The 26,642-nt window shown below is 41.5% G+C and overlaps 1 protein-coding gene across 2 annotated transcripts; it reads left to right on the top strand.

The window, feature by feature from the left end:
* Positions 1 to 1,526: 1,526 nt before the first annotated feature.
* On the top strand, positions 1,527 to 26,642 carry VPS33A (VPS33A core subunit of CORVET and HOPS complexes). Of its 2 annotated transcripts, none has more exons than XR_009697360.1 (13): positions 1,527 to 1,684; positions 3,942 to 4,007; positions 4,618 to 4,745; positions 5,623 to 5,809; positions 12,217 to 12,333; positions 13,278 to 13,452; positions 16,829 to 17,022; positions 18,920 to 19,046; positions 20,126 to 20,193; positions 21,100 to 21,237; positions 23,693 to 23,830; positions 25,247 to 25,395; positions 25,521 to 25,594. XR_009697360.1 is itself a non-coding variant. In XM_061169749.1 (13 exons), the coding sequence occupies exons 1-13, from the start codon at positions 1,583 to 1,585 to the stop codon at positions 26,246 to 26,248; spliced, it is 1,791 nt and encodes a 596-aa protein (XP_061025732.1). In that variant the 5' UTR covers positions 1,527 to 1,582; the 3' UTR covers positions 26,249 to 26,642. The 2 variants fall into 2 exon arrangements, 1 of the variants encoding a protein (XP_061025732.1); XM_061169749.1 differs by lacking the exon at positions 25,247 to 25,395 and adding an exon at positions 26,067 to 26,642 and having other exon boundaries at positions 25,521 to 25,689.

Raw genomic sequence — 26,642 nt, 5'->3', positions numbered from 1 at the left:
GCAGAGTTACCAGCTGAACATTATTTTGACCTAAAAATTACCCTGACAGTGGTCCTTGACTTCAGCATTGACCGAATTGATGAAAAGACTCAAAACTATGAACTACATTTGTTGTGGTGACCATCTCACAACATATACATATATCAAATCATGTTGTACACCTAAAATTAATATTAAATATCCATTATGTCAATTAAAAATACATTTTAAAAAGAAAACAACACTAAAGTCTGTGATATTTATAGGGCAACTGCGGTAGTATTGCAGTATCTCCAGTTGGGTCTTTACACAAAACACCTCTGTTGATCATTTAGAATCCTGGTCCTGTTTGCAGAGGATCGTTTATCATCCTCCTCTTGCTCATTTGCACCCACACATGCCTGAGCGTTCGCTAACCGTGGGCATTTTTACCTCTTAGGTGGGTGTGCCCTCATTTACCAGTTCAGGACATGGCCTGCTGAGCTCAACATTTATTCTCACAGATGGTGCTAAAATAATACATGTTCTCAGTTGAGCAAAAAACCTGCGCACGTGAGAAAAGTTTGTGATACAGGTTGAGAAGAATCCCTGGGAAAATCGGGTGAGAACTAGGGCAGGGAACAGTCTGCACGTGTGGAAACGTTATTTTAAAATTAAATGTCTTTGATAGAGTCAAGAAGTTGAGAGTGGAAGTATGTAAATATGTATAGTTGATTACTGTATCATCTCCAAATTCCACTCTTTGCTTTTTCATACTCCATGGTAATTGCTTAGCGATTCCTTTCTTGGTAACAGTGTATAAAGGGTTGAAGGAAGCCAGGCAAGACCAGACATTTTCAAGCCTCTTTCACCAGATTCCAAATAGCCAATTTTACACCTCAAAGTACTGAAACGCATATATCTTCCTAATAAGTTATTTATTGAGCACTTATTAAATTACAGGCACCCTGCTAAGCCTTTTACGTAAATCACACGATGTAAATTACATCCTGTTTCACCCTCGCAACTCACGAGGTAACATGCGAATTTTACCTAGATTCTACATCGGATAGTATTTGTGTGAAATACCATGTCGCATGAATGTCTACCAGGAAGAGCTGAACAGACAAGTCACTCAAGGTTCCCTCAGCCCTTAGCCATTTTTGTAGATTTTAGCCGACAAACCAAAAGGGCAAAGCGCAGGACCTTTTTGATTGCTATAATTTAAAAGATTTCCATTCAAGTTTAGCTTCGTTACCATTTTACAGCGAGTATGCTTGCTGCAAAGATGAAAGTCTCGATTTTTAAACGGGACAAGTAGGATCCGGTCTCGGCCCTTAAACCCAATTCTCAGCACCCAACTGAGGTGCCCTGGACTGAAGCGGGGTCTGGACGGGTCTGTCGGTCGTGGGGAGCCTCAGAACCCACGCAGTGGAAGAAAGAGGCGGGCGCTAGGGCCTGGGGAGAGAGCAGCAGACACCCGCCGATTCCGGTTTCCGGGTTTGGCTTGCTGTCAGCGGCCCTCGTCACGTGAACATGCCGTCACGTGACAGCGTCTGTGGGCCTCACGTAGGGGTAAAGCAGATCCGGTTGGATTGCGGGGAAAAGAGAGCGGTGGGGCAAGATGGCGACGCACCTGTCCTACGGGCGAGTGAACCTGAACGTGCTGCGCGAGGCGGTGCGTCGCGAGCTGCGCGAGTTCCTGGACAAGTGCGCGGGAAGCAAGGTGAGGGACAGTGCGCGGCGACACCGCCCTCCGGCGCCGTCCGGCCTGGCCTGATCAGGTCCCTGACCGCCTGGGCTTCAGGTGTACGAGGTTTCCTAGGGCTTCCAGGAGCAGAGCTGGCGGCAATGATAAGTCGGGGAGAGGGGCTCGCTGGTGGGGCCTGGGGCGTCCAGCCCGCAGTCCGCGTGGCATCGTGATTGTTTCATGATGGCAGAATAAGCCACCGTGCTGTCTCAGCCCCTAGTGAACCAGCTTGTGTCAGGTCGAGGGGCGGATCTGGTGCCCCCCAGCTCCCACCCCAGACACTGGAACTGGTGAGGCGGGCCCGGCCCGGCCCAGGGACATAGCTGGTCCAGTGTCCATTCATTACAATGATCATACGTGTCGTTACAAATCATACCCTCAAAAGTATGAAGCACCAGCACCTTACAACCTGCTGCTCCCTCGGATTATGAGAAGTTGTAGCTATTTGAGGTTTTAATGTCGGCTTCCTTAAATAGTATTGTTCCTCCTGTTAGACGTTTATTAGCACCCAGCTCACAATGGGATCAGAAACCGTAGATTAGAGACTTCATAGGATTTCTTTTAAGTGGTATTACCTCTTCTCTCTCCCCTTAGGATTTATCAGTCCCTTTAAGTAACTGGCAATACAACTCTGAAGAGAAAAGGAAAATTGGGGAAACTCAGGAATCAGTATTAGAAAGAATAGGACCTCAAGAGGTAGAGTGGATGCTAGAAGCTATTGAGAGAAAACAAAAGCAGGCTAAGTCCTACGTGCCCAGTTCAAGCTCAGGAAATAAATCTGAAATCTGAATGAGATCATGGATTGTATCAATGTCAATATCCTGGTTGTAATACCTATTGTACTATAGTTTTGCAAAAAGTTTCCATTCGGGGAAACTGGGCAAAGTGTACTAGGGAGTCTCTGTATTGTTTCTTACAACTGAATATTAATCTACAGTTATCTCAATAAAAATTTCAATTAAAAATGAAAGAAAAAGAAATCACACTGGAGTTTAGCAGTAGTAGGGCCCCAGAGCACTACCCTGTGGGGTCATTAAGTCCTAGGTTGGAGTCCTGACTCCCTTATACTGTATACGTCCAAGGTCCCTATATGGCCTTGGACGTTACTTAAACTTTCTGAGCCTTTAAAAATTTCCTCTTCTGGGACTTCCCTGATGGCGCAATGGTTAAGAATCCGCCTGTCAATGTAGGGGACACGGGTTCGAGCCCTGGTCTGGGAAGATCCCACGTGCTGCGGAGCAATTAAGCCCATGCGCCACAACTACTGAGCCCACGTGCCACATCTACTGAATCCCGCGCGCCTAGAGCCCGTGCTCCGCAACAAGAGAAGCAACCACAATGAGAAGCCCCCGCACCGCAACGAAGAGTAGCCCCTGCTCACCTCAACTAGAGAAAGCCTGCATGCAACAAGACACAAAACAACCAAAAACAAAAATAAATTAATTAGTTTAAAAAATAAAGTATACAATTCAATTTAAAAAAAGTCCTCTTCTGTCAAAATAAGATTTGTAATACATATATCAGAGGTTTTAATTTTTATAATTCGATTATATGATACTTCTATATAAAATACAAGTTGAGGACTTCCCTGGTGGTGCCGTGGTTAAGAATCCGCCTGCCAATGCAGGGGACACGGGTTCAAGCCCTGGTTCATGCCGCGGAGCAACTAAGCCCTTGTGCCACAACTACTGAGCCTGCACTCTAGAGCCCGTGAGCCACAACTACTGAGCCCGAGTGCCACAACTCCTGAAGCCCGCGCACCTAGAGCCCATGCTCTGCAACAAGAGAAGCCACCGCGATGAGAAGCCGTAGCCCCCGCTCAGGAGAAAAAGCCTGCGTGCAGCAAGAAAGACCCAATGCAGCCAAAAATAAATAAATTAATTAATTAAAAAATAAAATAAAATACAAGTTGAATTTTTGCAATTGGCAGTTTCCATATGGTTCAGTCTAATAATAATACCATGACACAGATACACAACAAAGTACAGTTCCTTCTTTCCTTTGAGGACAGTAATTAGGTCTTAACTTTACCATTACCACCAGTAACATCACTTGCCCTGATGCTATTTTTTTAAGACCTGTAGGATATGAATGTGACCAGAGCCAGTTACAATCTTTGTTAATTCAGACTTTGAGGCCAATAGTTCTACTACGTATGACTGCTATTTTCTGTTGATATTGTTGAAATTCCTGATATTAACTGTAGTAAGAGAATGTTTCTCCCCTCTTATAGGCAATAGTTTGGGATGAGTACCTCACAGGACCATTTGGCCTGATTGCACAGTATTCACTACTGAAGGTAAGCTATTTGGGTTTTGTTCAGGGATTTGATAATTGTGTACTTTAGGGACCTCCCTGGCAGTCCAGCTGTTAAGACTCTGCATTTCCACTGCGGGGGGCGCGGGTTCGATCCCTGATCCGGGAACTAAGATCCCGAATGCCGCGAGTTACGGCCATAAATTTAAAAATTAAATTAAATTAAATTTTAAAAAATAATAATAATTCTTTACTTTAGCAATAATAATAAGTTTACATTTCCTCCTGAGTAGTTGGCTTGCAAGGCTGTTCGGTTTTTATAAACACCGATACTAATGCCTGGCTAACATTTTGTATACAGCGGTCCTTCGGCTGATGATTCTATACTGATCCTAATTACTAACATTGTATTATGGGACTGTTACCTGGTGTCTTTGATAGTTCATCATGTGAGAGTCATTTAAATTCAGATACAGTAGCAGTGACTTCATCCTGAAACCTTGTCCTTTATACAGCTGGCTTTGGGAAATCTAAATTTTGATAACAAAGTATTGATGTACATTTGACTGGGAGTGTTTATGATGTCTGAGTCTGGATACCATACGTAAATTTCAGGGGTTTTGTTAACCTTTTGTGTGTGTGTGTTTTCCTAGGAACATGAAGTGGAAAAAATGTTCACGCTTAAAGGAAGTCGTTTGCCAGCAGCTGATGTCAAGAATATTATTTTTGTTGTCAGACCCAGGCTAGAATTGATGGATATAATCTCTGAAAATGTGCTCAGGTATCTCTCAGAGCTTATGTTTGGGCCAAAAGAAGTTAATCCTTCTCATGGTTTTAATGTCCTGAGCTTTTCATTGTGAACCCCTTCTCTTGCCAGTACCTTGGAAAGTGGTCTTTTGGAAAAACTGGGACAGGCACAGAAGAATACAGTGAAGGAAAGTGGGAAACTTGTGACATTGTTCAAACAGTTTGAGAGGGCGGTCATCATAAAACCCCATTCTTTCAGGACAGCTAAAAGTTTGGACGTGTATCAGTAGAAAGGACACTGATTTTAAAAACAAAAAACAAACAAAAACACCTCTAATGGTTATACTGAATATAAGGTGCTTGAATTTCATAAGCAAAGTAAGAGCTGATTAAAATTTAATTTAGCATCCAGTCTAGAGAGAGGAAGTTCCCTCAGCCCAGTCTGTACTCTGTGGTATAATCGATTGATGTGGCCCCTAAAATCTTAAAAGCATATGGGCTATTTTGAGAAGTCCACTGTCGAGGAGAGATAGGAGTCAAGAGTGATGTTTCGTTTTAATATGAGACGCTGTGGCTGCATTGGTTTGGTTAAAGAACAATTTGTTTTCAACAAGACACAGATATCCTGTTTCAATAAACCTGAGCGCTTTAATGCCCCCATAAATAGTTTAAGAGAAAGCTAGAAAATGCAAATACCGGCTATGAATCAACGCTTTCCTGTCAGGGAAAAAAAAAGAGAGAGAGCGAGAAAGCAACTGTTAACAGTTTGGGTCTGAAAGTCAATGTTCATATGTTTATCTAACCAGCATTTATTTAGTGCCTCCTGTGTGCCCGGCAGTTTGAATAAAGTAAGTGAAAGAGTCTGTGACTCTGAGGAGCTCGTAAGCTAACAAATGTTCCTTCTTTTGCAGTGAAGACAGACGTGGCCCAGCAAGAGATTTCCACATTTTGTTTGTGCCACGACGTAGCTTATTGTGCGAACAGCGGTTGAAGGATCTAGGTGTTTTGGGATCCTTTATTCATAGGGAGGAGTACAGCCTAGATCTCATTCCATTTGATGGGGATCTCTTATCCATGGAATCAGAGGGTGCATTCAAAGTAAGTTTGGCGTTTTCTTTTTTAACGTCAGACTTTAATTTTTGCCAAATTTGTGAGCATGATGGTCATGTTAATCTCAGGTGTACAGCAGAGTGATTCAGTATTTTTGCAGATTATATTCCATTATAGGTTATTACAAGATACTAGGTGTAATTCCCTGTGCTATACAGTAAATCCTTGTTGCTTATCTATTTTATGTATTCTAGTTTGTATCTGTTGATCCCATACCCCTAATTTGTCCCTCCCCCCCTTCCACTCCCCACCGGTAACCACTGGTTTGTTTTCTGTGTGTCTGTGAGTCGGTTTCTGTTTTGTGTATACATTCATTTGTATTATTTTTTTAGATTCCACATATGAGTGATGTCATGTAGTATTTGTCTTTGTCTTATTTCACTAAGCATAATATTCTCTAGGTCCATCCATGTTGCTGCAAATGGCAATATTTCATTCTTTTTAGTTTTTTAAGGAACCCTACATACTGTTTTCCAGTGGCTGTACCAATTTACATTCCCACCAACAGTGTAGGCGGGTTCCCTTTACTCCACACCCCCTCCAGCATTTATTATTTGTAGACTATTTTTTTAAATTAATTTTTATTGGAGTATAGTTGCTTTACAATGTTGTGTTAGTTTCTGCTGTGTAGCAAGGTGAATCAGCTATACGTATACATATATCCCCTCTTTTTTGGATTTCCTTCCCATTTAGGTCACCACAGAGCATTGAGTAGAGTTCCCTGTGCTATACAGTAGGTTCTCTTTAGCTATCTATTTTATACATATTGGTGTATATATGTCAATCCCAATCTGCTAATTCATCCCACCCTCCCTCCCCCCGCCTTGGTATCCATACGTTTGTTCTCTACATCTGTGTCTCTGTTTCTGCTTTGCAAATAATTGATGGCCATTCTGACCAGTGTGAGGTGGTACCTCATCGTAGTTTTGATTTGCATTTCTCTAATAATTAACGACGTTGAGCATCTCTTCATGTGCCTATTGGCCATCTTTGTGTCTTCTTTGGAGAAATGTCTATTTAGGTCTTCTGCCTATTTTTTGATTGAGTTGTTTGGTTTTTTGTTATGGAGTTGTAGGAGCTGTCTGTATATTTTGGGAATTAAGCCCACGTCGGTCGCATCATTTGCAAATATTTTCTCCCGGTCCATAGGTTGTCTTTTCGTTTTGTTTATGGTTTCCTTTGCTGTGCAAAAGCTTATAAGTTTGATTAGGTCCCATTTGTTTATTTTTGCTTTTATTTCTGTTGCCTTGGGAGACCGACCTAAGAAAACATTGGTATAATTTATGTCAGAGAATGTTTTGCCTATGTTCTCTTCTGGGAGTTTTATGGTATCATATATTATATTTAAGTCTTTAAGCATGGCATGTTTTTAGAATTGGGCATTTATCTTTTCGTTTTAAGAGTTTTAAGAATTCTTAATATATTCTGGATGCAAGTCTCTTACCAGATATTTGATTTGCAAATATTTTCTCCCATTCTGTGGGTTCTTTTCACTTTTTGGTGAAAGGGATATCTCAATGCACCAAAGATTTTAACTTCGATGAAGTTCGATTTATCTATTTTTTTCTCTTGTTGCTTATGCTTTTGGTGTCGTATCTGATCTAAGGTCATGAATTTACTCCTATGTTTTCTTCAAAGAATTTTACGATTTTGGTCCTACATCTAGGTCTTTGATGCGTTTTGAGTTTATTTTTATCTGAGGTGAGGTCGGGGTCCAACTTCCTTCTGCATGTGCAGATATGCATGTGGATATCCATGTGTTCCAGCACCATTTGCTGAAAGAGTATATTTTCCTCAGTTAATTGTCTTGGTACCCTTGTCGAAAATCAATTGTCCCTAAATGTGTTTGTTTCTGGTGTCTCAGCTCTACCCCATTGACCAGTATGTCTGTCCTTAATGCCAGTAACACACTGCCTTGATAAATGTAACTTTGTAGTAAGCTTTGAAATTTGGAGGTATGAGACCTTCAAAGTAGTATATCACTTTTTTTCTTTCAGTCTGTGTTTTTTGAGTCTTACTAAATCCTTCTCTACCTGAAGACGTAGAAAATCTTGTATTTTCCTTTAAAAGTTTTGAAGTTTTGCTTTTCATATTCAGGTCTTTAATTCAGCTTGAACCATGTGTTTGGAGTGTGTGGTGTGAAGTAGGGACTAATTTATTTTTATCTGTATTTTTCCATATGGGGCTTATTTATTTTTTCCATAGAGTGCCGCCAGTTGTTCCAGCGCAATTTTTCCCCACTGATTATTTTCGGCATGTGTTTGTTAGCAAATATGCATATCTTTGTTTCCCAGTTCTGGATGGTTTTTCCAAATGTAATTTTATATATTGGTTTTGTTTACAACTTTACTTCAAAGAATGCTTTCTCTCGTAAGAATATTACTTTATGTTTAAAAAAGTAATTTGAAAATCTTGCGTAAACATAATCTGTGTACATGAAAATTTTCTTTGAGTAAGAAAGGGTACAGAATGAAAAGTAAGCCACTCTCCACCCAATTCTCAAAATGCTATCCCTCCCAGAAGCAATCACTATTACTCATTCTTTTTTATTTGTTTTTGGAAGTGCTTTAGGCAGCTACAGCTCATAGTATATACGAGCTTTTATTCAAATGGTAGCATATCCTATATAACTTGGTAACTTGCTTTATTCTCTTAATAATATATCTTGGAGTCATTTTCTACCATTTATGAAAATACTTTTTTATTCTTAGCTGAAACTGCATACTGTTCCATTGTTTGGATGTACGGTGATTTATCAAGTCAGTCCCCTTTTGAAGGACATTTTGTTATTTCTCATCTTATGCTTTTAGAGGCAGTGCTACAGTGAATTACCTCATGCATAGATCACTGTACATGTGGGCCCTGTATCTGTAGGCTCTTTACCTGCCTTTGACATTTTTTTTTGACTTAGCTTATGGTAGTTTTTGCTATGTGTGCTTTCTTAGTGTAATCGTATTTATCAGTATTTCCTTCTTTGAGTTATGCGTATGTGACGTTGATGCTGCTGGTCTGGAGACTAGAACTTCTGAGAACCACTGGTGTTGTGCAAAAGATTATTTGAAACTCTTTCTTCCCTAGTATGTTGTTACAGTGACCACCGCCTTCAAAGAGTTAACCTGAGGAAGAACTCAGTGGCACCACTGATGAATTTTATAACCAGGAGAGTTTCTTGGCTCTTCTTTTCAGCCATGTTCCCCACTGATCTGCTTACACTAAATCTCTTCCAATGATGGTACAGATTTCCCGCCCCCCAACATTTTATATGAAAATTTTCAAATATACAGAAAAGTTGAAAGAATGGTACAGTGAACACCCGTATACTCATCACCTAGGTTCTGGAATTAACATTTTGCTCTATTCGCTTTATCACGTAGCTATAATGGTATACCCTCATGTAATTAATTCACATCCGTGTAATTAGTGTGAATTGGTAGCAGCTGAGGCAAACTTGTCCTGGCATGACAAAACCTGTCCAGAGGAGAGATTTCCTGTTTACTTAACCGCTGGTTTGCAAAAAAGAACAGAATACTTTTCTGCTGAGAATTTCAAGCCCTTGGCTTATATATGTTCACTTGTATTGTATTTTAGAAGTCAAAGATTTCGCCTGGATAATAAAGCTGAGAGTTCTACCTAATGTTAAATTCAAGCCCGATTTCTGATAGAGTTGAGGTAATTTTACTTATTTATGTGATTTTAAACAGTGAGCATAATTTAGCTTTTCATGGCATCAGGAGGCACATGTAGATCTTTCTGTGCTTTGGGGCTATGATTATGATCGCCTTGAACATTGCACTGTACAAAACGTGGGAATTAGAGTTCAGCTCATTGAACTCTAATGCTCAGTCACAGGGCTTAAACTATTGTGGCCTTCATATGTATATATAGAAATCAGTATACATAAAATCTACCTACCTCCTTTGTAAAAACTGCAAGGTAGCGGGCGGTAGAGGCCTCCCTTCCGAGGCGGCGGTGTGGGTGCTACCCGCTGGGGCTCTGCTCCCCCGCGCGAGCCCACGCATCCTTCCCGGCGAGGCCCCCGCGTGGCGCGACCAGGCCCAGTGGCACGGGTGTTTCCATGCAGGCGATTTTGACAGCAATCATCATACCAAGCTATTATGAAGTGTGATGTCAGTCTGGAGGACGGATAATATATAAGCCAGTTCTTGGCACGCTGTCTTACACGGAAACATCTGAGACCATCAGTCCACTTCACTTTGCCATTGAACATGATCCCTATAAGCATATAATACATAATTGTTGAAGTGTAACTAAAATGTGGAAAATATGTATATCTTTTTCTGGCTCAAGGAATATTATTATAAAAGAGTTAAAAACTGTGGCCTTTCATTTATACAAATGGAAAATTGTATTGACTTCTCTCAAGTAGTAAGGTAAGGGAAGAAAAATAAAGTTTTCTCCAGCCTATGCCCTAGTCACAGTACCATATTTTTTTCTCCTTAAGACTTTCAAAGCGAAGTTTAAAGGACCTGCATGATTGAATGAGTTTATGTTGTCCTTTTAATAATTTTAGAATGTAAAGTTTTCCTTAAAAGGTCTTACTTCTTATATGGTGTGCTAGACTCGCTGGTGTTATGTGAGTGAAGCACTATAATTTTAGTTAAAATCAAAACCGCCTGCCCTTTTTTTCCCCAACCTGAAGTAAGAATTGCCTACAATTAAGTCAAGAAAACAAACACATTCCAAGTAGTTACAAGTCCACCTGTTTAAAATTCATTTTCATTGGTTTGATAAACATAGAAAAACAAAACAAAACAAACAAAAAAACTGCCAGGTATTCTATTGTGTAGGCATGTGGGACTTTGGGGTCAAAAAATATGTGTACTTAAATGTTAATGGGTATTAGCATTTGTCCCTCCAAAAATGTCCTCATGGCTTGAAATACCAGGTGATTCCACAAGCACAGAATACAGGGATATTAGTACAAATAATCATCCCACCACCAATTATAATAGAGCAAAAAATTCAAGATTAATATGTCATCAACTTTTAAATTTTTTTTAAAAAGAATTACAAAAAGAATGTCTATAGTAATACAACTTCTTAAGTTTAAAAAAATGAATACGATTTTGAGAGATATTCCCTAATATTTTTTTTTTTCTTGAATTTTTAGCTTAGCTCTGCTCTGATAGGGAGTTTTAAGTAATTTTTCAAGAAAGTATGTCTTCGGACATTCTTGAGTTGGACATGTCGTATGCAGTGAAATGTTAAAATCATCAGACTTGGAAGAGCCACCAAGCACTCTCCCCAGGCTCTTTCCAGGCACAGCCCTCCTTCCTCCCTGGGTGGAGCACATGAGTCCCACCCTCTCGTCCTTAATGCCTCCAGTGTCCCCTCCCTCTTGGCTTTGGAGGCTAGAAGCACGTTGGGAGGGTCGGTGAGGGGTGTCTGGTACAGTGTTCCATTTTGACTTATGAGTGGATGATGATTGTAAAAATATAATAATAATCAAACAATTTCTAATAATAAAAGCTAACATTTGTTAAGGACTTACTATATGTTTCAGGTACTGGGATGAAATGTTTTACATGTAATTACCTCATTTAATCCGTATACTATGTTGAATATACTCCCTTCTGCAGACAATAAATAAGGCACAGAGAGGTTATCTAAGTGGCCGAGGGCACCAGTTGGGAAGTGACACAGCTGAGGTTCAGATCAAGACAACCAGAGTCGAGAACCTGTGCTCTTACCCATGTCAGAACTGCTAGAGTCTCTCCTCTCACTTCCTAGCTGGTTTTGTGTATATTTTTTGGTCCCTTTTTCTATGCAGAAAAGTATAATTTTGCCTACTTTACAAAATATACCCTGTATATTTTATAAAGTAAAATATATTTTCTGAAAATGAGATCACTCTCTAAAGATTCTTCAGCTACCCCTTTCTCATTTCTCAAGATGTTATGGCCTTCATTTGCTGTCAGTATATATGAAATTGGCGTCATGTTTGTAAAAACTGCCAGGTATTCTGTTGTGAGGTCATCTGGGACTTTGCGGGGGGGGGGGGGGGGTCAAAGAATATGTGCGCTTATGTGGCCCTCCCATGGTGTCCTCCCAGCCTTTACACTCACCACGGTGAATGAGAGAGCCCAGTTCCTGTGTCAGTCTTTCTTAATCAGTAGCTTATTCAAGAGCTGACGAACTAAGAGGAGTGCCTTCCAGAAGGCTCTGCCGTGGGAGAATTGCTGCCATAGCTGCCCCCGACGGCAGAGCTGTTGGCCTCCTGGCCTGGGCTGGACCCGAGTCTGCAGCTTCCTGGCAAAGTGGGGAATTAGTGGAAACGGTCTTACCCAGTGGCTGCGTAGTCCCAGCGCCAGACAGAGGTGGGTGCCTCACGCACCCAGATGACCGTGACCGTAACCGGCCCTTCCTCCCCGCAGGAGTGCTACCTGGAGAGCGACCAGACCAGCCTGTACCACGCAGCCAAGGGGCTGATGACCCTGCAAGCTCTGTACGGGACGATCCCCCAGATCTTTGGGAAAGGAGAGTGCGCCCGGGTGAGAAACGGCAGGTGCTTCTGGTGGTGGAGGAAGGGTCCCCTGGTCCCCAGGAAGGGAAGGAGTGGGAATCTGTTTACAAATACAGTCAATCCTTTTTATTTGGGAATTCACCTCTTTGCTGAAATTTATTTGTAGCCCCCAAATCAATATTCACAGTGTTTTGTGGACATGCTCAGAGCGGCAGTAATTTGAGTTGTCCAGTGTGCGTGTTCCCAGCTGAGGTCGCACAGAGCAACCCTCTGCCTTCAGCTCATACCGTAAACAAGTGTCCTTTTTGCCGCTGTATAATGCCATGCGCTGCTCAGTGCCACTTTTTTTCTTTTTTCTTTTCTTTTTTTTTGCATTTTTGTGCTCTTTTTGATGGTGATTTTGCTGTTTAAAATGGCCCCCAAGGGTGGTGCAGAAGCGCTGTCTAGTGCTCAGAGCGCAGGAAGGCTGTGATGGGCCTTAGGGAGAAATCCCGTGTTAGATGAGCTTCGTTCAGGCATGAGTGACGGTGTTAGAGACTCAACGGCATATATTTAATGTGTCTTTAAACAGAAACACACATAAGACAAGGTTATATATTGATCAGATGACAAAAATGTTATAACCAGAGGCTCGCGGCACCCTAACCCTGATTGTCCCTCGGGGCAGTGGTTCGGTATTTGCTGATTCAGTATTCACAGCAACTTTATAGAACAGAACTACTGTGAATAACAGAAATAGACTCTCTGAATTATGCCCTGTTGAGAAATAGCTGCTGCCACTGGCTAAAGTGTAAGTGTTGGGACAGGCAGCCAGCAGCGAATGCTTTTCTGTAGCTGCTTATTTCTTATCCCTCTCACTCTTCCACAGTTTTTCTCCTTTTTTCACTTTTTTGATTCTTTCCGTTTTTAGCCGAATTTTTTAATCTGCTTATTCCCAGGAGGGCCCCAGCTGATCCCATGTTTTGTTTCCAGCAAGTGGCCAATATGATGATCAGGATGAAGAGGGAGTTTACAGGGAGCCAGAATTCAATATTCCCTGTTTTTGATAATCTCTTGTTGCTCGATCGCACTGTGGATCTGTTAACGCCTCTTGCCACTCAGCTTACGTATGAAGGACTCATTGATGAAATTTATGGCATTCAGAACAGTGAGTAAAGTAACACCTACTTTTACTGATAGGTAATCTGATAAAAATATCCAAAAGGCCGTTCTTTTAGAAGGTGCTTCCTTTTCAAATAAATCAGAGAATATTTGAAAAAAATAAAAATGCTGACTTTAGACCTGCAGACGCTAGGATTAAACGACATCTGAGGGACTTCCCCGGTGGTCCAGTGGTTAAGACTTCATTCTTCCAATGCAGGGGGCATGGGTTCAATCCCTGGTCAGGAAACTAAGATCTTGCATGCCGCACGGCGCGGCTAAAAAAAAAAAATTAAACGGCATCTGAGCAAACTACCATTGTCCGTCACACAAGGGCAGGCAGACGTTTACTGCACAGGACCCTGCTTGCCCGCTGCGAGCAGAGGCCAAGGGCTAAATAAACAGATGGCTCTGCAGTTGCAGAACATAGGTGCCGTGGCAGGCAGTTGTTCAGGAAAGCTTCTGGAAGAGGTGGCCTTGGTACTGGGTTTGGAAAGAGGGGTAGAGTTTGGGGGGGTTGCTGGCGAGGGGCAGGTGGCATAATACCTGCAGGGAACCATGGGACGACCAGCTTGCTGAGGCAGAGAGCACAGCTGGGACCTTCTGGGGCAAAGGCTGATTCGGGAGGCTGGGGACACTCGACGGAAGATTTGAAGGCCTGCTAGAGTTTAGGCCTGACAAACTGTTGGGGTCAGAGGTCACAGATGTTTTATTTGGTTTTGGTCCGCATGATGTTTGTCTGTTTGTTTCTGTCAGCATTTAAAATTGGAGAGAATTTTTAATAATAATCCTGACGGATGCCATGTCTTTTTTTAAATTTATTTTTATTTTTTTGGCCATGCCACGCAGCTTGCGGCTTATCTAAGATAAGATCCCTGATCTTAGCTCCAGGGATCAAACCCAGGCCCTCGGAAATGAAAGCACGGAGCCCTACCCACTGGACCGCCAGGGAATTCCCATGTATGCCATGTCTTTAAAAACATCTGAAGCTCTGGCAACCCCGAGGTCACACTCCCACATTGCAGCTGGTGCCCGGTGGAGATCCCACTTTAGACAGGCCCCTGTCTCCAGTTTACGACAGGTCCCACCACTCCCTCTGTCCCTTCCAGGCGCCCTTCTCTGGTTTCCATCAGCCCTGGCCTCTATTGCCATCCTGAATTACATCACAGGGAGCCAAGGAACGGCCTAGAAGGAGAAAATACAGAGACAGAGAACAGAGTAGTGGTGGCCAGGACTCAGGAAGAGGATGGGGAGTGACTGCTTATTGGGTATGGGGTTTCCTTTTGGGATAAAAAGGTTCTGGAACTAGGTACTGGCTGTGGTTGTACAAAGTTGTGTATGTACTAAATGCTACTGCAGTGTTCACTGTAAAATGGTTAAAATGGTAAATTTTATGTTATGCGTATTTTACCATAAAGATGGATGGATGGCCGAGGGAATAGGTGAAGACACAGCCATGAAGAGGGGTTTCCACAAAACAAAGAGTCTTTAATGATAAAGTTGTAAAAAGTCTTATTTTTAAATTATTTGTTCCAAAAGATGACATCTTAAATACTTTTTAAAACTCCATTTCATTGACAGAGGAGTTCTGTGCTGGATAGTGGGTGGGAGTCAAAGAAACGAGGTAGCAGGGCTGTTGGAAAAAAAAAACCCAGAAAGAAACAAGGGTGCCTCTCCTCTCATGGTCCCAGAGAGTGAAACACCCAGGAGACCATTAAAGGGAGCTAGAGTTTAGAGCAGGGAGATGACCTGTGAGGCGGCCTCAGGGGGCTCTGTCTAAGACAGGCGAGAGGTAGGAGGGGATTCTCCAAGAAGAGAAGGAATATAAATTCACAGTTTCTCTGCAGCAAGTTTTTTTCATAATATGAGTCAAATATCAATTAAGGGAAAATTGGAAAAATAAAGAAGGAAAACATAGATCTCCCATTATCCCCGAAGCCCTACCCCCCAAACCTTGGGACAGCCAATGTTAATATTTTGGTGTATTTCCTTATAGTCTTTTTTCTATGCAGAGTTTATTTTAGTTAACAAAAAATAAATAGCATCAGCTTGTCCAAATTATTTTGAACCTCTTTTTTTGTCGTTTTTTTTTCACCGCACGGCTTGCGGGATTCCCCAACCAGGGATTGATAAATCACTGGCCGTCGGCAGTGAAAGCACGGAGTTCTAACCACTGGACCGCCAGGGAATTCCCTGAACCTCTTTTTTGATTTGGTATAATATGAGCATTTTCTCAGCATATGCGTAATTTTAATAGCTTAATTAAAATCCGTAATATATATTATACCATGGTTTGCATAATCCTTCCCCTAATGTTGGGCATTTTAGGTTATTTGGGGTTTTTTTATGGTTATAAAAGCATCTGTATACAAAAAACTTTTTTCATATAGCATATTACTTTCTTTCGCTACATTCTCTGATGTGGGATTTTGGGGTCAAAGGTGTTAACGTTATAAGGCCCTTGATTCATAGTGCCAAGCTTCTTAGAGTTAAACCGGTTTATAGGCAACTCATGGGGGTGTGTGGGGTGTTCCCGGAAATGGTGACTAAGTTGGTTTGGCAGGAACAGAGACGGGAGAAGAGGGTTAAGGCTACTTAGTGGAGGAACTGAACGCTGTGCTGAGGAATTTGGGAGCTTGTTCTAGAGCGGGGTGGACAACTTCTGTAAAGAGCCAGATAGCAGATATTTTAGGTCATGCAGTGCCCCTGTGGAATCTCACTTCTTCATTGTAATGTGAAAGCAGCCCCAGATGAGACATAATGAAAAGGCATGGCTTTGTGCCAATAAAACTTTATTTATAAAAACAGGAAGTGGGCTTTCAAACTATTTTCGACAACAACCTATAGTAAGAAATATATTTTATATCATGACCTAGTACATGCACACATATGTGTGTGGGAAACTGAAGCAACATTTTATTTTAAAAAAAAAACACCCTACTTCATGTGATGCACTATGGTATTTAATGTTTTGTTTGTTTGTTTATAATGCTAATTGCAACCCACCAACTTGATTTCATGATCTACTAATAGGATATGACTTACAGTTTGAAAAATACCGGAAGATAATGGGGAGAGCCTTGTAATTTTTTTTAAGTGAAAAAGTAACCTGATCCCTGAATAAGTTTAGGAATTGGTCATTGCTGCAGTGATTCAGATAGGTGCCCCCAAAGAAAAGTGGAACCATGATATTAATATTAAAGAGTCACTGCATTCTGTACTTTGATCGCGGAAAAATCAAAACCTCAGTGCTATACTCCAGTTCTTTCTAAAGCCGGCTTCCATCCTCTCCTAAGTTGTAAGATTCTGTTTTGTGCCTGAGCACTTGACTGGTTCTTCCATTAAATGCGCGCAGAGCCTTGTTCCCTTCCACTGCTGTTCAGGTTACGTGAAATTACCTCCGGAGAAATTTGCACCTAAGAAACAGGGCGATGGTGGTAAGGACCTTCCCACGGAAGCAAAGAAGCTTCAGCTGAATTCTGCAGAGGAGCTGTATGCTGAGATCCGAGATAAAAACTTCAATGCAGTGGGCTCCGTGCTTAGCAAGAAAGCAAAGGTGATCTCTGCAGCGTTCGAGGTGAGACGGTTTGGTTGTTATCCTGATTCTGGCTAGACTGGCCACCCCACGAAGGAAGGAAGAGCTGCCAGAAGTGCAGCCACTAAGCAGAGCTGCAGTTCTCGTCCTAAGAAACTGCGGACTCAGCCATTGGAGGACCCAAGATTTTCTTTTTAAACTTCTTCCCAGACCCATGAGAAAAGGTGTTAAGTTTTTCTCCTTTTGGAGGAGAAAGGGGTAGTGTTTGCAGTTTACAAGCTTTCATCATAAATATTTGTTTTACCTTCCTTTTAATTATTTCCTATCTCACTTAAGAGGAAGGCAGCTGTAAAAAAAAAAAAAAAAAAGGAAGCCAGCTGTACTCTAAATAAAATATCCTCTATAATAGAACTTGCAATTTGGGCCAAAAGCTCCCAGTTTAGCCAACATGCAGGGGAACCCTGCAGATGCAGTAGGTGATAATAAGAGTGAAATCCCAGCAGCCCAGAGCTTTTATTTTATTTTTATTTTTTTAAAAGGAATTCCTTTATTTTTATTATTTATTTATTTTTGGCTGTGTTGGGTCCTCGTTTCTGTGCAAGGGCTTTCTCTAGTTGCGGCAAGCGGGGGCCACTCTTCATTGCGGTGCGCGGGCCTCTCACTATCACGGCCTCTCTGGTTGCGGAGCACAGGCTCCAGACGCACAGAGCTCAGTAGTTGTGGCTCACGGGCCTAGTTGCTCCGCGGCATGTAGGATCTTCCCAGAGCAGGGCTCGAACCCGAGTCCCCTGCATTGGCAGGCAGATTCTCAACCACTGTGCCACCAGGGAAGCCCTGCCCAGAGCTTTTAAATTGGCGGCTTCATTATCACCTTCCTGCCTCCTCTTGTCCCACCACTGATTTATTCTTGGTTAAGCTCATTTTTGAAACATGTGAATTCAGTAAGATGCTGAACTCTGCGTATTTAACCTTTGGAAACATAAATTGGGAGAATTTTTGAAGGCTGATTTTTTTTTACTGAGTGTGTATTCCAGGTTTCATCTTTCTTAGGAATTGTATTCGCTAATTGATTTTCTTAAAATTTCTGAAGTTACTTTTGGCTTAAATTACTAAATTTTTTTTTTTTTAAATAAATCTATACTACGTTTTCTTTTTTCTTTTTTCTTTTTTTAAATTAATTAATTAATTTATTTATGGCTGTGTTGGGTCTTCGCTTCTGTGCCAGGGCCCTCTCTAGTTGTGGCAAGTGGGGGCCACTCTTCATCGCGGTGCGCGGGCCTCTCACTGTCACAGCCTCTCTTGTTGGGGAGCACAGGCTCCAGACGCGCAGGCTCAGCAATTGTGGCTCACGGGCCCAGTTGCTCCGCGGCATGCGGGATCTTCCCAGACCAGGGCTCGAACCCGTGTCCCCTGCATTGGCAGGCAGACTCCCAACCACCGCGCCACCAGGGAAGCCCTAAATTACTAAATTTTGAAAAAAAAAAAAATTTCTCATCACCAGTAAGGTTCTGTTTATTCATGGACAGTATTCAAGATTGAGGTTCAGCAGTAAGAATGGATTTTTTTTTCTCTATTACGGAGGAAATGTTTTGCCGTTTATGTTCCCCTCTTAACATGTCTTTGTTTTAGTTTTTTACTCAGAAATGTTTGTGGACAACCTAGTACTGTCCCCCACAAATACTAATCACAATATGATCTGATGCCTGGGAAGAAAAAACATTAGGCATTTGCTCCCTTAAAAAGTACTAATGCAGTGAACAGGAACAACGAGCCTATCTTTTCTGTTTTTCTGGGTCATGTTGGAGGTGGGTTTGGCCTGATGTATTTGTATTCTGTTCTTTCGCATTAGTATAAATTAAATGTCCTCTAAGCAATACAAAGAACAGAGCACTTAAAATATTTTCCCCGCTCAACGGTTCTGCTGTTTTACGCGTTTCAGGAGAGGCACAACGCCAAGACCGTTGGGGAGATCAAGCAGTTCGTTTCGCAGCTGCCCCACATGCAGGCAGCAAGGGGCTCCCTCGCAAACCACACCTCGATTGCAGAGCTAATCAAAGATGTAACTAGTGAGTATCCTTGGGAGTGATCGTGCTCACCTGGGGCTGACTTGCATGCGCCATGACCGACACCGTGATCACTGGCACCACAGTACTCCCTTGGGAAGGTCAGCTCTGTTTTAACACCGTATGTTATTCTCAGCGTTAAGTATTCGAATGTTTATAGTCAAAAATGTTCCCTTTGTGGCTAACTCAATTTTTCTCATTATTAAAATCACGTAATCATATGATAAAATATTTGGAATGTCGAAAAGAGAAAAAAATTCTTCCCATAACATGAGGCGGTTAATTTTTTCAGTCTGGGTTTTTTCCTGTTGTTAAGGATTACTTAATTAGAGCAGCATCATGTTTCTGTTTTAGTTCTTGTTTTTCTCTTGAAGACTCTCTGCAGAATTGGTAGAGAGCATATGTTAAGTATTTTGAAAGGGCTTGGAAGATGTGAGTTTATTCATTAAAACACAGGCTGTAAAAGCTGAGTTGGCGATTGTTCAATGCCCTGTTTTATAAAGTATACTTTGAATCTTATATAAAAGTGTTGGAAAATCAATCCATTGTTTTCATATTAATAGAAGTGGAAATCAAGTGAAACTGGGTTGGATCTGATGATGCAAGTAAAATGCTCTTTCAAAATTAGCTTTCATTGATACTGAGAAAAAATTCTTGATGTGGACCATTTTTAAAGTCTTTATTGAATTTGTTACAATATTGCTTCTGTTTTTTATGTTTTGGTTTTTTGGCCGTGAGGCATGTGGGATCTTAGCTCCCCGACCAGGGATCGAACCTGCACCCCCTGCATTGGAAGGCAAAGTCTTAACCACTGGACCGCCAGGGAAGTCCAGAGAAAAAATTCTTGAGTCCTTATTAGAGTCCTAAGGATAGCAAAGGGGTACAGTGGTCGACTATTTCTAGATGTAATTTAGGAACTCAGGATTGTAGGGGTTTCCATATTTCTTAGAAGATTCTTTTCAGGTGACTATTTGAACTTTTTGCTTGCTTTCTTTTTTGCATGTCTTGTTTCTTAATCATGCTCTGTGTATAAAAGCGTTAACATTAATTTCTTAGTTACAAATTTGCTAATTCCATTTTAGCTTCTGAAGACTTCTTTGATAAATTAACAGTGGAGCAGGAGTTTATGTCTGGAATAGACACTGATAAGGTATGTGTACAATAAAACTGTTCTAACAAATAATTGATACCTTATCAAACATAAGATTATAGCTAGAAAAGCAATTGCTTTGATTCCCATGCCTTGTCTACATATTTTGAAGAGCAAATGCAAAATGTGAAAATAGAGATTGTATCAAGTATCAAATATTTAACATTATCCTATGCAAGGCACTTTCTGCAGTGCACGGAGAGGTGAGACCCAGCCCCTAAAATCAAAGACCTTTAAGGACTATAATAAATAAATGAATAGATTTGCTTTCTGAGAGAATTGATCATATAATTTCCCTTACATATTCACCTCTATTACTAAATTTAAAATTATTCAATTTATGAAAATTCCCATCTTCTAAAAAGATTCCTGTTACTTTATGCTGATAAATTGTTGCTGTTACGGTCACACACCCGGGACGTGCAGCAGCCTCTCCCGAGGTTGTCCATGGAGACAGGTGAGTCCAGACAGGCCGCTGGATTGCCTGCGTGTGCCCTCACTGGCCTGTGCTCCCCATCGCTGGTGTGTCTGCATGGTGACGGGGGTGCGTGTAGCAGGGGCCAGAGGAGCTACTTTGGAGGGGGCTTAGGGACAGTGAAAAAAAGAATGAACCGTTCTCCCACTCATCTCCTTTTTTTTTTTTTTTTTTCATTTTTAAGTTTATATTGGAGTATAGTTGATTCACAATGTTGTGTTAGCGTCAGGTGCACAGCAAAGTGAATCAGATACACATATACATACATATACACACATATGTATAGGAATAGGTTATGGTATCTATTCCTTTTCAAATTCTCTTCCCATCCAGGTCACCACACAATATTTGACTTTGAAAAATAATAGTAAATATCAAGTTCTTTAGGTCCCCAAACCAGATGCTGGTAACGGTATATATTTTGTTTCCAGGTCAACAGTTACATTGAGGATTGTATTGCCCAAAAACATCCGCTGATCAAGGTGTTAAGACTAGTTTGCCTCCAATCCGTGTGCAATAGTGGACTCAGACAAAAAGTTTTGGATTATTACAAAAGAGAAATCCTGCAGGTCAGTATAGTTCTAAATTACTAATTTGCCAGGGGAGAAAACATGTTTTTAAAAAAATATTTCCCAAAGCTGCTATTTTGGTATAGTGTTTCCACTATCTTTTAAATGTTTTAATACATGGAGGGATTGTCCTTGGTATTCATTGTTTACTGTGTTTGCATAATAATAACAATAGCTAATGTTTACTGAGCTTTTACTATGTGCCAGGCTGAATTGGAAGAGCTTTATGTGTATTCATTTGTTTAATCCTTACAACAGCGCTGAGTTATATACTCTTACCATCCCCATTTTATGGATGAGAAAACTAAGGCACAGAGTAGTGCTATAACTTGCCCAAGGTCACCAGCTAGTATGTGGCAGAGCCAGGGCTAAAACCCAGGCAGCCAGGGTCTAGTGCTCTTGTTGTTAACCCAACTATTCGATGGAGGAAGGGAACTTTTTGCACATTTCTGATGATGATTCTTTAGCCAACTTACTTAAATCAAGCCTGTTACTTTATAATAAGGAAAAGCCCACCATTGTTTTTAAAATTCTCCCTTCTGTTTAAAAATATCTCAGGCACTATTTATTTGCTATTACTAGTCACAGTTAAGTATGTTAGTGTTAAAACTAAATACTCATTCAGGTTGGGTTTTGGGGGGTTTTTGTTTGTTTGTTTTTTGCCTTTTAAAAAATTACACAAATTACATGTGCATTCTCATCATATAACGTTCAAACAAAGCAGAAGTCCATGGTGCAAACCATGACCCTCCCCCGCCTCCCCCTCCCCCCATTTCCCTCCCTGGAAGGGACCAACGTCAGCAGTTTGGTTTGTGTGCTTCCAGATTCCTGTCTTTGCATCTATGTACAAAGAATGTTTACATACACAGACCATGGGGCGAGACCAGCTGGATCCACGTCCCAGCTCTGTTACTCATTAGCTGTGTGACCTTGGGCAAGTTATTTAAAGTTCTCTATGAAATGGAGATAATAGTGGCTACTTCGTGGGGTTATAATAAGAATGACTGAGTTAACGTATGTAAAGCACTTAGAACACACCAGTGCCCCCCACCATAGAAAGTATTATATAAGTGTTAGCTATTATTATTAGTTACTATATCTTTTTTAACAAAAATAAAATCCTACTATACATAATAGTCTTCTTATATTTTTTTGTCCTTAAGAATAAATCCAGAAGGTCTTTCTTATCAGGATGTATAGATCTGCCTCTTTCTTTTTTTTTTTTCCTCTTTCTTTTTTTAATAGCTAATTATGTCCCATATAAAAATATACTATAATTTATTTGACACTCACTTAAGTTGGGTCCATAAATTCTGACTTTAAAGTAAAAAATTTACATCATTCTTTGAGTGATCCAGTGAGCTGGATTTGCTGTAATGGCAAGCAGTTTTAGGGTAGGGTTCATCCCTGCCCTGCACCTGTGCCCATGGACGGTCATTGCCTGGACTTCGGTAATGTGCCCCAGAGTACAAACTAGTGGATTTGTTGCAAGTGCTCTTTTTTTTTTTAATTGAAGTAGAGTTGATTTACAATGTCATGCCAATCTCTGCTGTACAGTAGAGTGACTCAGTTATACACATAGAGACATTCTTTTTTTTCATATTCTTTTCCATGATGGTTTATCACAGGATATTGAATATAGTTCCCTGTGCTCTACAGTAGGACCTTGTTGTTTATCCATCCTATGCATACTAGTTTGCGTCTGCTAACCCCAAACTCCCAGTCCTTCCCTCCTCACCCCCCTTCCCCTTGGCAACCACAAGTCTGTTCTCTATGTCTGTGACTCTGTTTCTGTTTTGTAGATGGGTTCATCTGTGCCATATTTTAGATTCCACATGTATGTGATATCACATGGTATTTGTCTTTCTCTTTCTGACTTACTTCACTTAGTATGATAATCTCTAGTTGCATCCCTGTTGCTGCAAATGGCATTATTTCATTCTTTTTTTATGGCTGAGTAATATTCCATTGTATATATGTACCACATCTTCTTTATCCATTCATCTGTCGATGGACATTTAGGTTGTTTCCATGTTTTAGCTATTGTAAATAGTGCTGCTGTGAACATAGGGATGCATGTATTTTTTGAATTATGGCTTTGTCTGGATATATGCCCAGAAGTGGGATTGTTGGATCATATGACAACTCTATTTTTAGTTTTCTGAGGAACCTCCATACAGATTTCCATAGTGGCTGCACCAACTTACATTCCTACCAGCAGTGTAGGAGGGTTCCCGTTTCTCCACACCTTCTCCAGCATTTGTTATTTGTAGACTTTTTAATGATGGCCATTCTGACTGGTGTGAGGTGGTACCTCATTGTGGTTTTGACTTGCATTTCTCTAATAATTAGTGATGGTGAGCATCTTTTCACGTGCCTACTGGCCATCTGTACGTGGAAGTGCTCTTTTTTGAAAGTCGCAGAAACCGTTCTCCTGATTCGACTTCTCTTGCAGACATATGGCTATGAGCACATATTGACCTTGCACAACCTAGAGAAGACTGGCCTGCTGAAACCACAGATGGGGGGCAGAAACACTTACCCAACCATCCGGAAAACGTTACGCCTCTGGATGGATGATGTAAACGAGCAAGTAAGACGCTCCTGCTCTGCAACTCATTTGAGTTCCCAGTCAACGGGTTATTGCAGCGACATACGCTACTTGATCTCTGCATCCACCTTGCTTTCTAAAGACAGTTTTCTAATGTTTTGGAGAAAGTCATGCATTCGTGTGGATCCCAGCAGGAAGCACAGGGTGCTCTTGCACTGGGTAGTTTGAGGGAGTTTCATAAAGATGGGGTGGACCGGGGAGAGGCAATGCAGTGGGGAACCCTCCCCAGCCGAGGCCTGAGGGCAGGGGAAGGGGGCTGTTCCAGAACCGGGAGAGAAGAGCTGTGTGGCCAGGCCGTCTGACAAGCCGAGGGACACAGCCAACCTCTGGCAGCACCACAGAGGGGAAGTCAGGGCAACAACTCACGCTGCCATCCTCTCTCCAGTTCCAGCTGGTGTAGAGCCCATGGGGCTGCCTCTGAGGCACAGAGCACCAGGGAGAAATGCGGGAGGGTCAGGCAAAGATCCAGTACAGGGAAAGCAAACGGTGAGAAGCAAGGCTCCTCCCACATCCAACCTCAGTTTCCCCTCAGAGGCGAGCACTGTAACCCGTTTGTAATCTATCCTTCCAGAAAGATTCTCTGTACAGACAAACATTTTTACATAAATGGTGCATATTCTATACCACTGGTCTCCAAAGTAGGGTGCGCTTTGCTTTATATTTATTGTTTATTCCAATCTTTCTAAGTTTCATTTTTCTTATTTTCTTTTTTGGTTTTTCATAAGGGACTTTATTAGGCTGTGTCTTGCCGCAAAAGCTAACAAACAGTCTCCTGCCTCAGTAGCAAAATTGGATTGCTTTTGTCCAGTGGGAATATAGATAATCTTAATTCCTGTGTTGTACAACGTAAATCATAGATTAGTTCAGCTCTTCACAGTGCTGACCTGTCTTTCCCCACTCCACCCACCACTTAACACTGTATCTTGAAGAGCCTTCTGTGATCTCCTCATTCTTTTAAGTTCTTTTTAATTGCTACATAGGGACTTCCCTGGTGGTCCAGTGGTTAGGACTCTGAGCTTCCACTGCAGGGGGCCTGGGTTTGATCCCTGGTCGGGGAACTAAGATCCCTCAAGCTAAGCGCCAAGGCCAAAGATAAAATAAAATAATTTTTTAAATTAATTGCTACCTAGTGGTTTTTCAGATACATCTTATTTTATGATTTATCAGATTTCTACTGATAGAAATTCAGGTCGTTTGCAGTCCTTTGCTAGTTCGCACAGTGTTGCAGTTAATATGTTTGTGCTTTGGTCTTTTGTCCTCTAGAGTACAAGCCCCTCTGTGGTATAAGTGCCTGAAAGTGGAATTGCCGTGTTCAAGGGTTATATTCTCAGCTAGGGAGTTCCACTTTACCGTCCAAGAAGTTTCTTGCCAAACCAAGTAACAATTTTTCATCTTCAGTACCTATAGATGCTTTGAGTGGCTGTTGAAGATTTGAGTCGAAAGTGAACCTTTGGCTGCTAAGAACAGAGCCCAGCAGGGGTGGATTGGAGCAGGATATTTCGATATTGCAGCAGGATGTTTCAATATTGGAGCAGGCTATTTCGGGGGTTTGTGTTTCTGCCTTCAAAGCCAAATTAAATAATTTTGGGTTACCCCACGAGCCACAGTTAGGCGGCTATACGTCTCTCTCTCGCCCTCTCTACAGGCCTTTTCTCCTTTAATTATTCAACAGAATCCCACGGACATATCGTACGTGTACAGTGGTTATGCCCCTCTCAGCGTGCGCCTGGCCCAGCTGCTTTCCCGGCCCGGCTGGCGGAGTATTGAGGAAGTTCTGCGCATCCTCCCAGGGCCCCACTTTGAGGAGCGGCAGCCATTGCCCACAGGGCTGCAAAAGAAACGTACGTCCACAGCCCGTATCCACAGATGATTATGTAGTGTTAGTGTGCTTTTCATGTATTATGCAATTGCTTTGTAAAATACATTTGTAAAGTACTTAGGAGTCAGAGTCCGATGTACATACCTCTTTTGTTAGTTGTGAATTATATTGTAAGCACTAGAACCCATTACTCCCTCAGGAGAAGCCGCTTTCAACCTCTGAACTGAGGATCTCAGAAGTTAGAAAAAACACTGAGATCAAAATCATGGTCCTGAGTTTCAAATGAATTGTCTGTACCAAGACATATATGACTATTTTTCCTTAGGAATGGTGCAATTTTTTTAAGAGGTGGGGAGAGAAGCATCAATAATTCTTCATTCTGAAATGTTTATATTTTAGGTCAACCGGGAGAAAACCGAGTCACTCTGATATTTTTCCTCGGGGGTGTAACCTTTGCTGAAATTGCTGCCCTGCGATTTCTTTCCCAGCTGGAAGATGGAGGTACAGAATATGTCATCGCCACCACTAAGCTAATAAACGGGGCCAGCTGGATAGAGTCGCTAATGGAAAAACCTTTCTAGGGCGTTCAAAGGAGACTTACCGGTGAACTGCAGAATAAACTGCTCCTTTGAAGAAGTTGCTGGAAGGAAGTGCAACCCCATGGAGGAATAACACAAGAATACAGAATTTACTTTGGGCTCAGCTTCTTAAATTATGCTGTTTTCTCCTTTCTGCTTGTCTTTTGTGTTCCTAATTTCTTAAAGAAAGAAGAATGGAAGAGAATCAGCCAGGGTAAAAGACATAACAGTTTTTAATGTTCTGAGCTCAGGATCTTCATTAGAGACCTCTGGAAATATATTAAGGATGGTGGGATGGATAATCTATACAGCCACACAGATGGGTCCAGTTCTTAAGAAAGCAGGGACCAAGCAGGTAAAAATGAAAATAAAAGTGGAAGGTCCGACCCCTAATAAA

The sequence above is a fragment of the Eubalaena glacialis genome, chromosome 15 (genome assembly GCF_028564815.1).
Source record: "Eubalaena glacialis isolate mEubGla1 chromosome 15, mEubGla1.1.hap2.+ XY, whole genome shotgun sequence".
Taxonomy (NCBI): domain Eukaryota; kingdom Metazoa; phylum Chordata; class Mammalia; order Artiodactyla; family Balaenidae; genus Eubalaena; species Eubalaena glacialis.
Note: the sequence above shows the minus strand (reverse complement) of the source record. Positions and strands in the feature narration are given on the sequence as shown.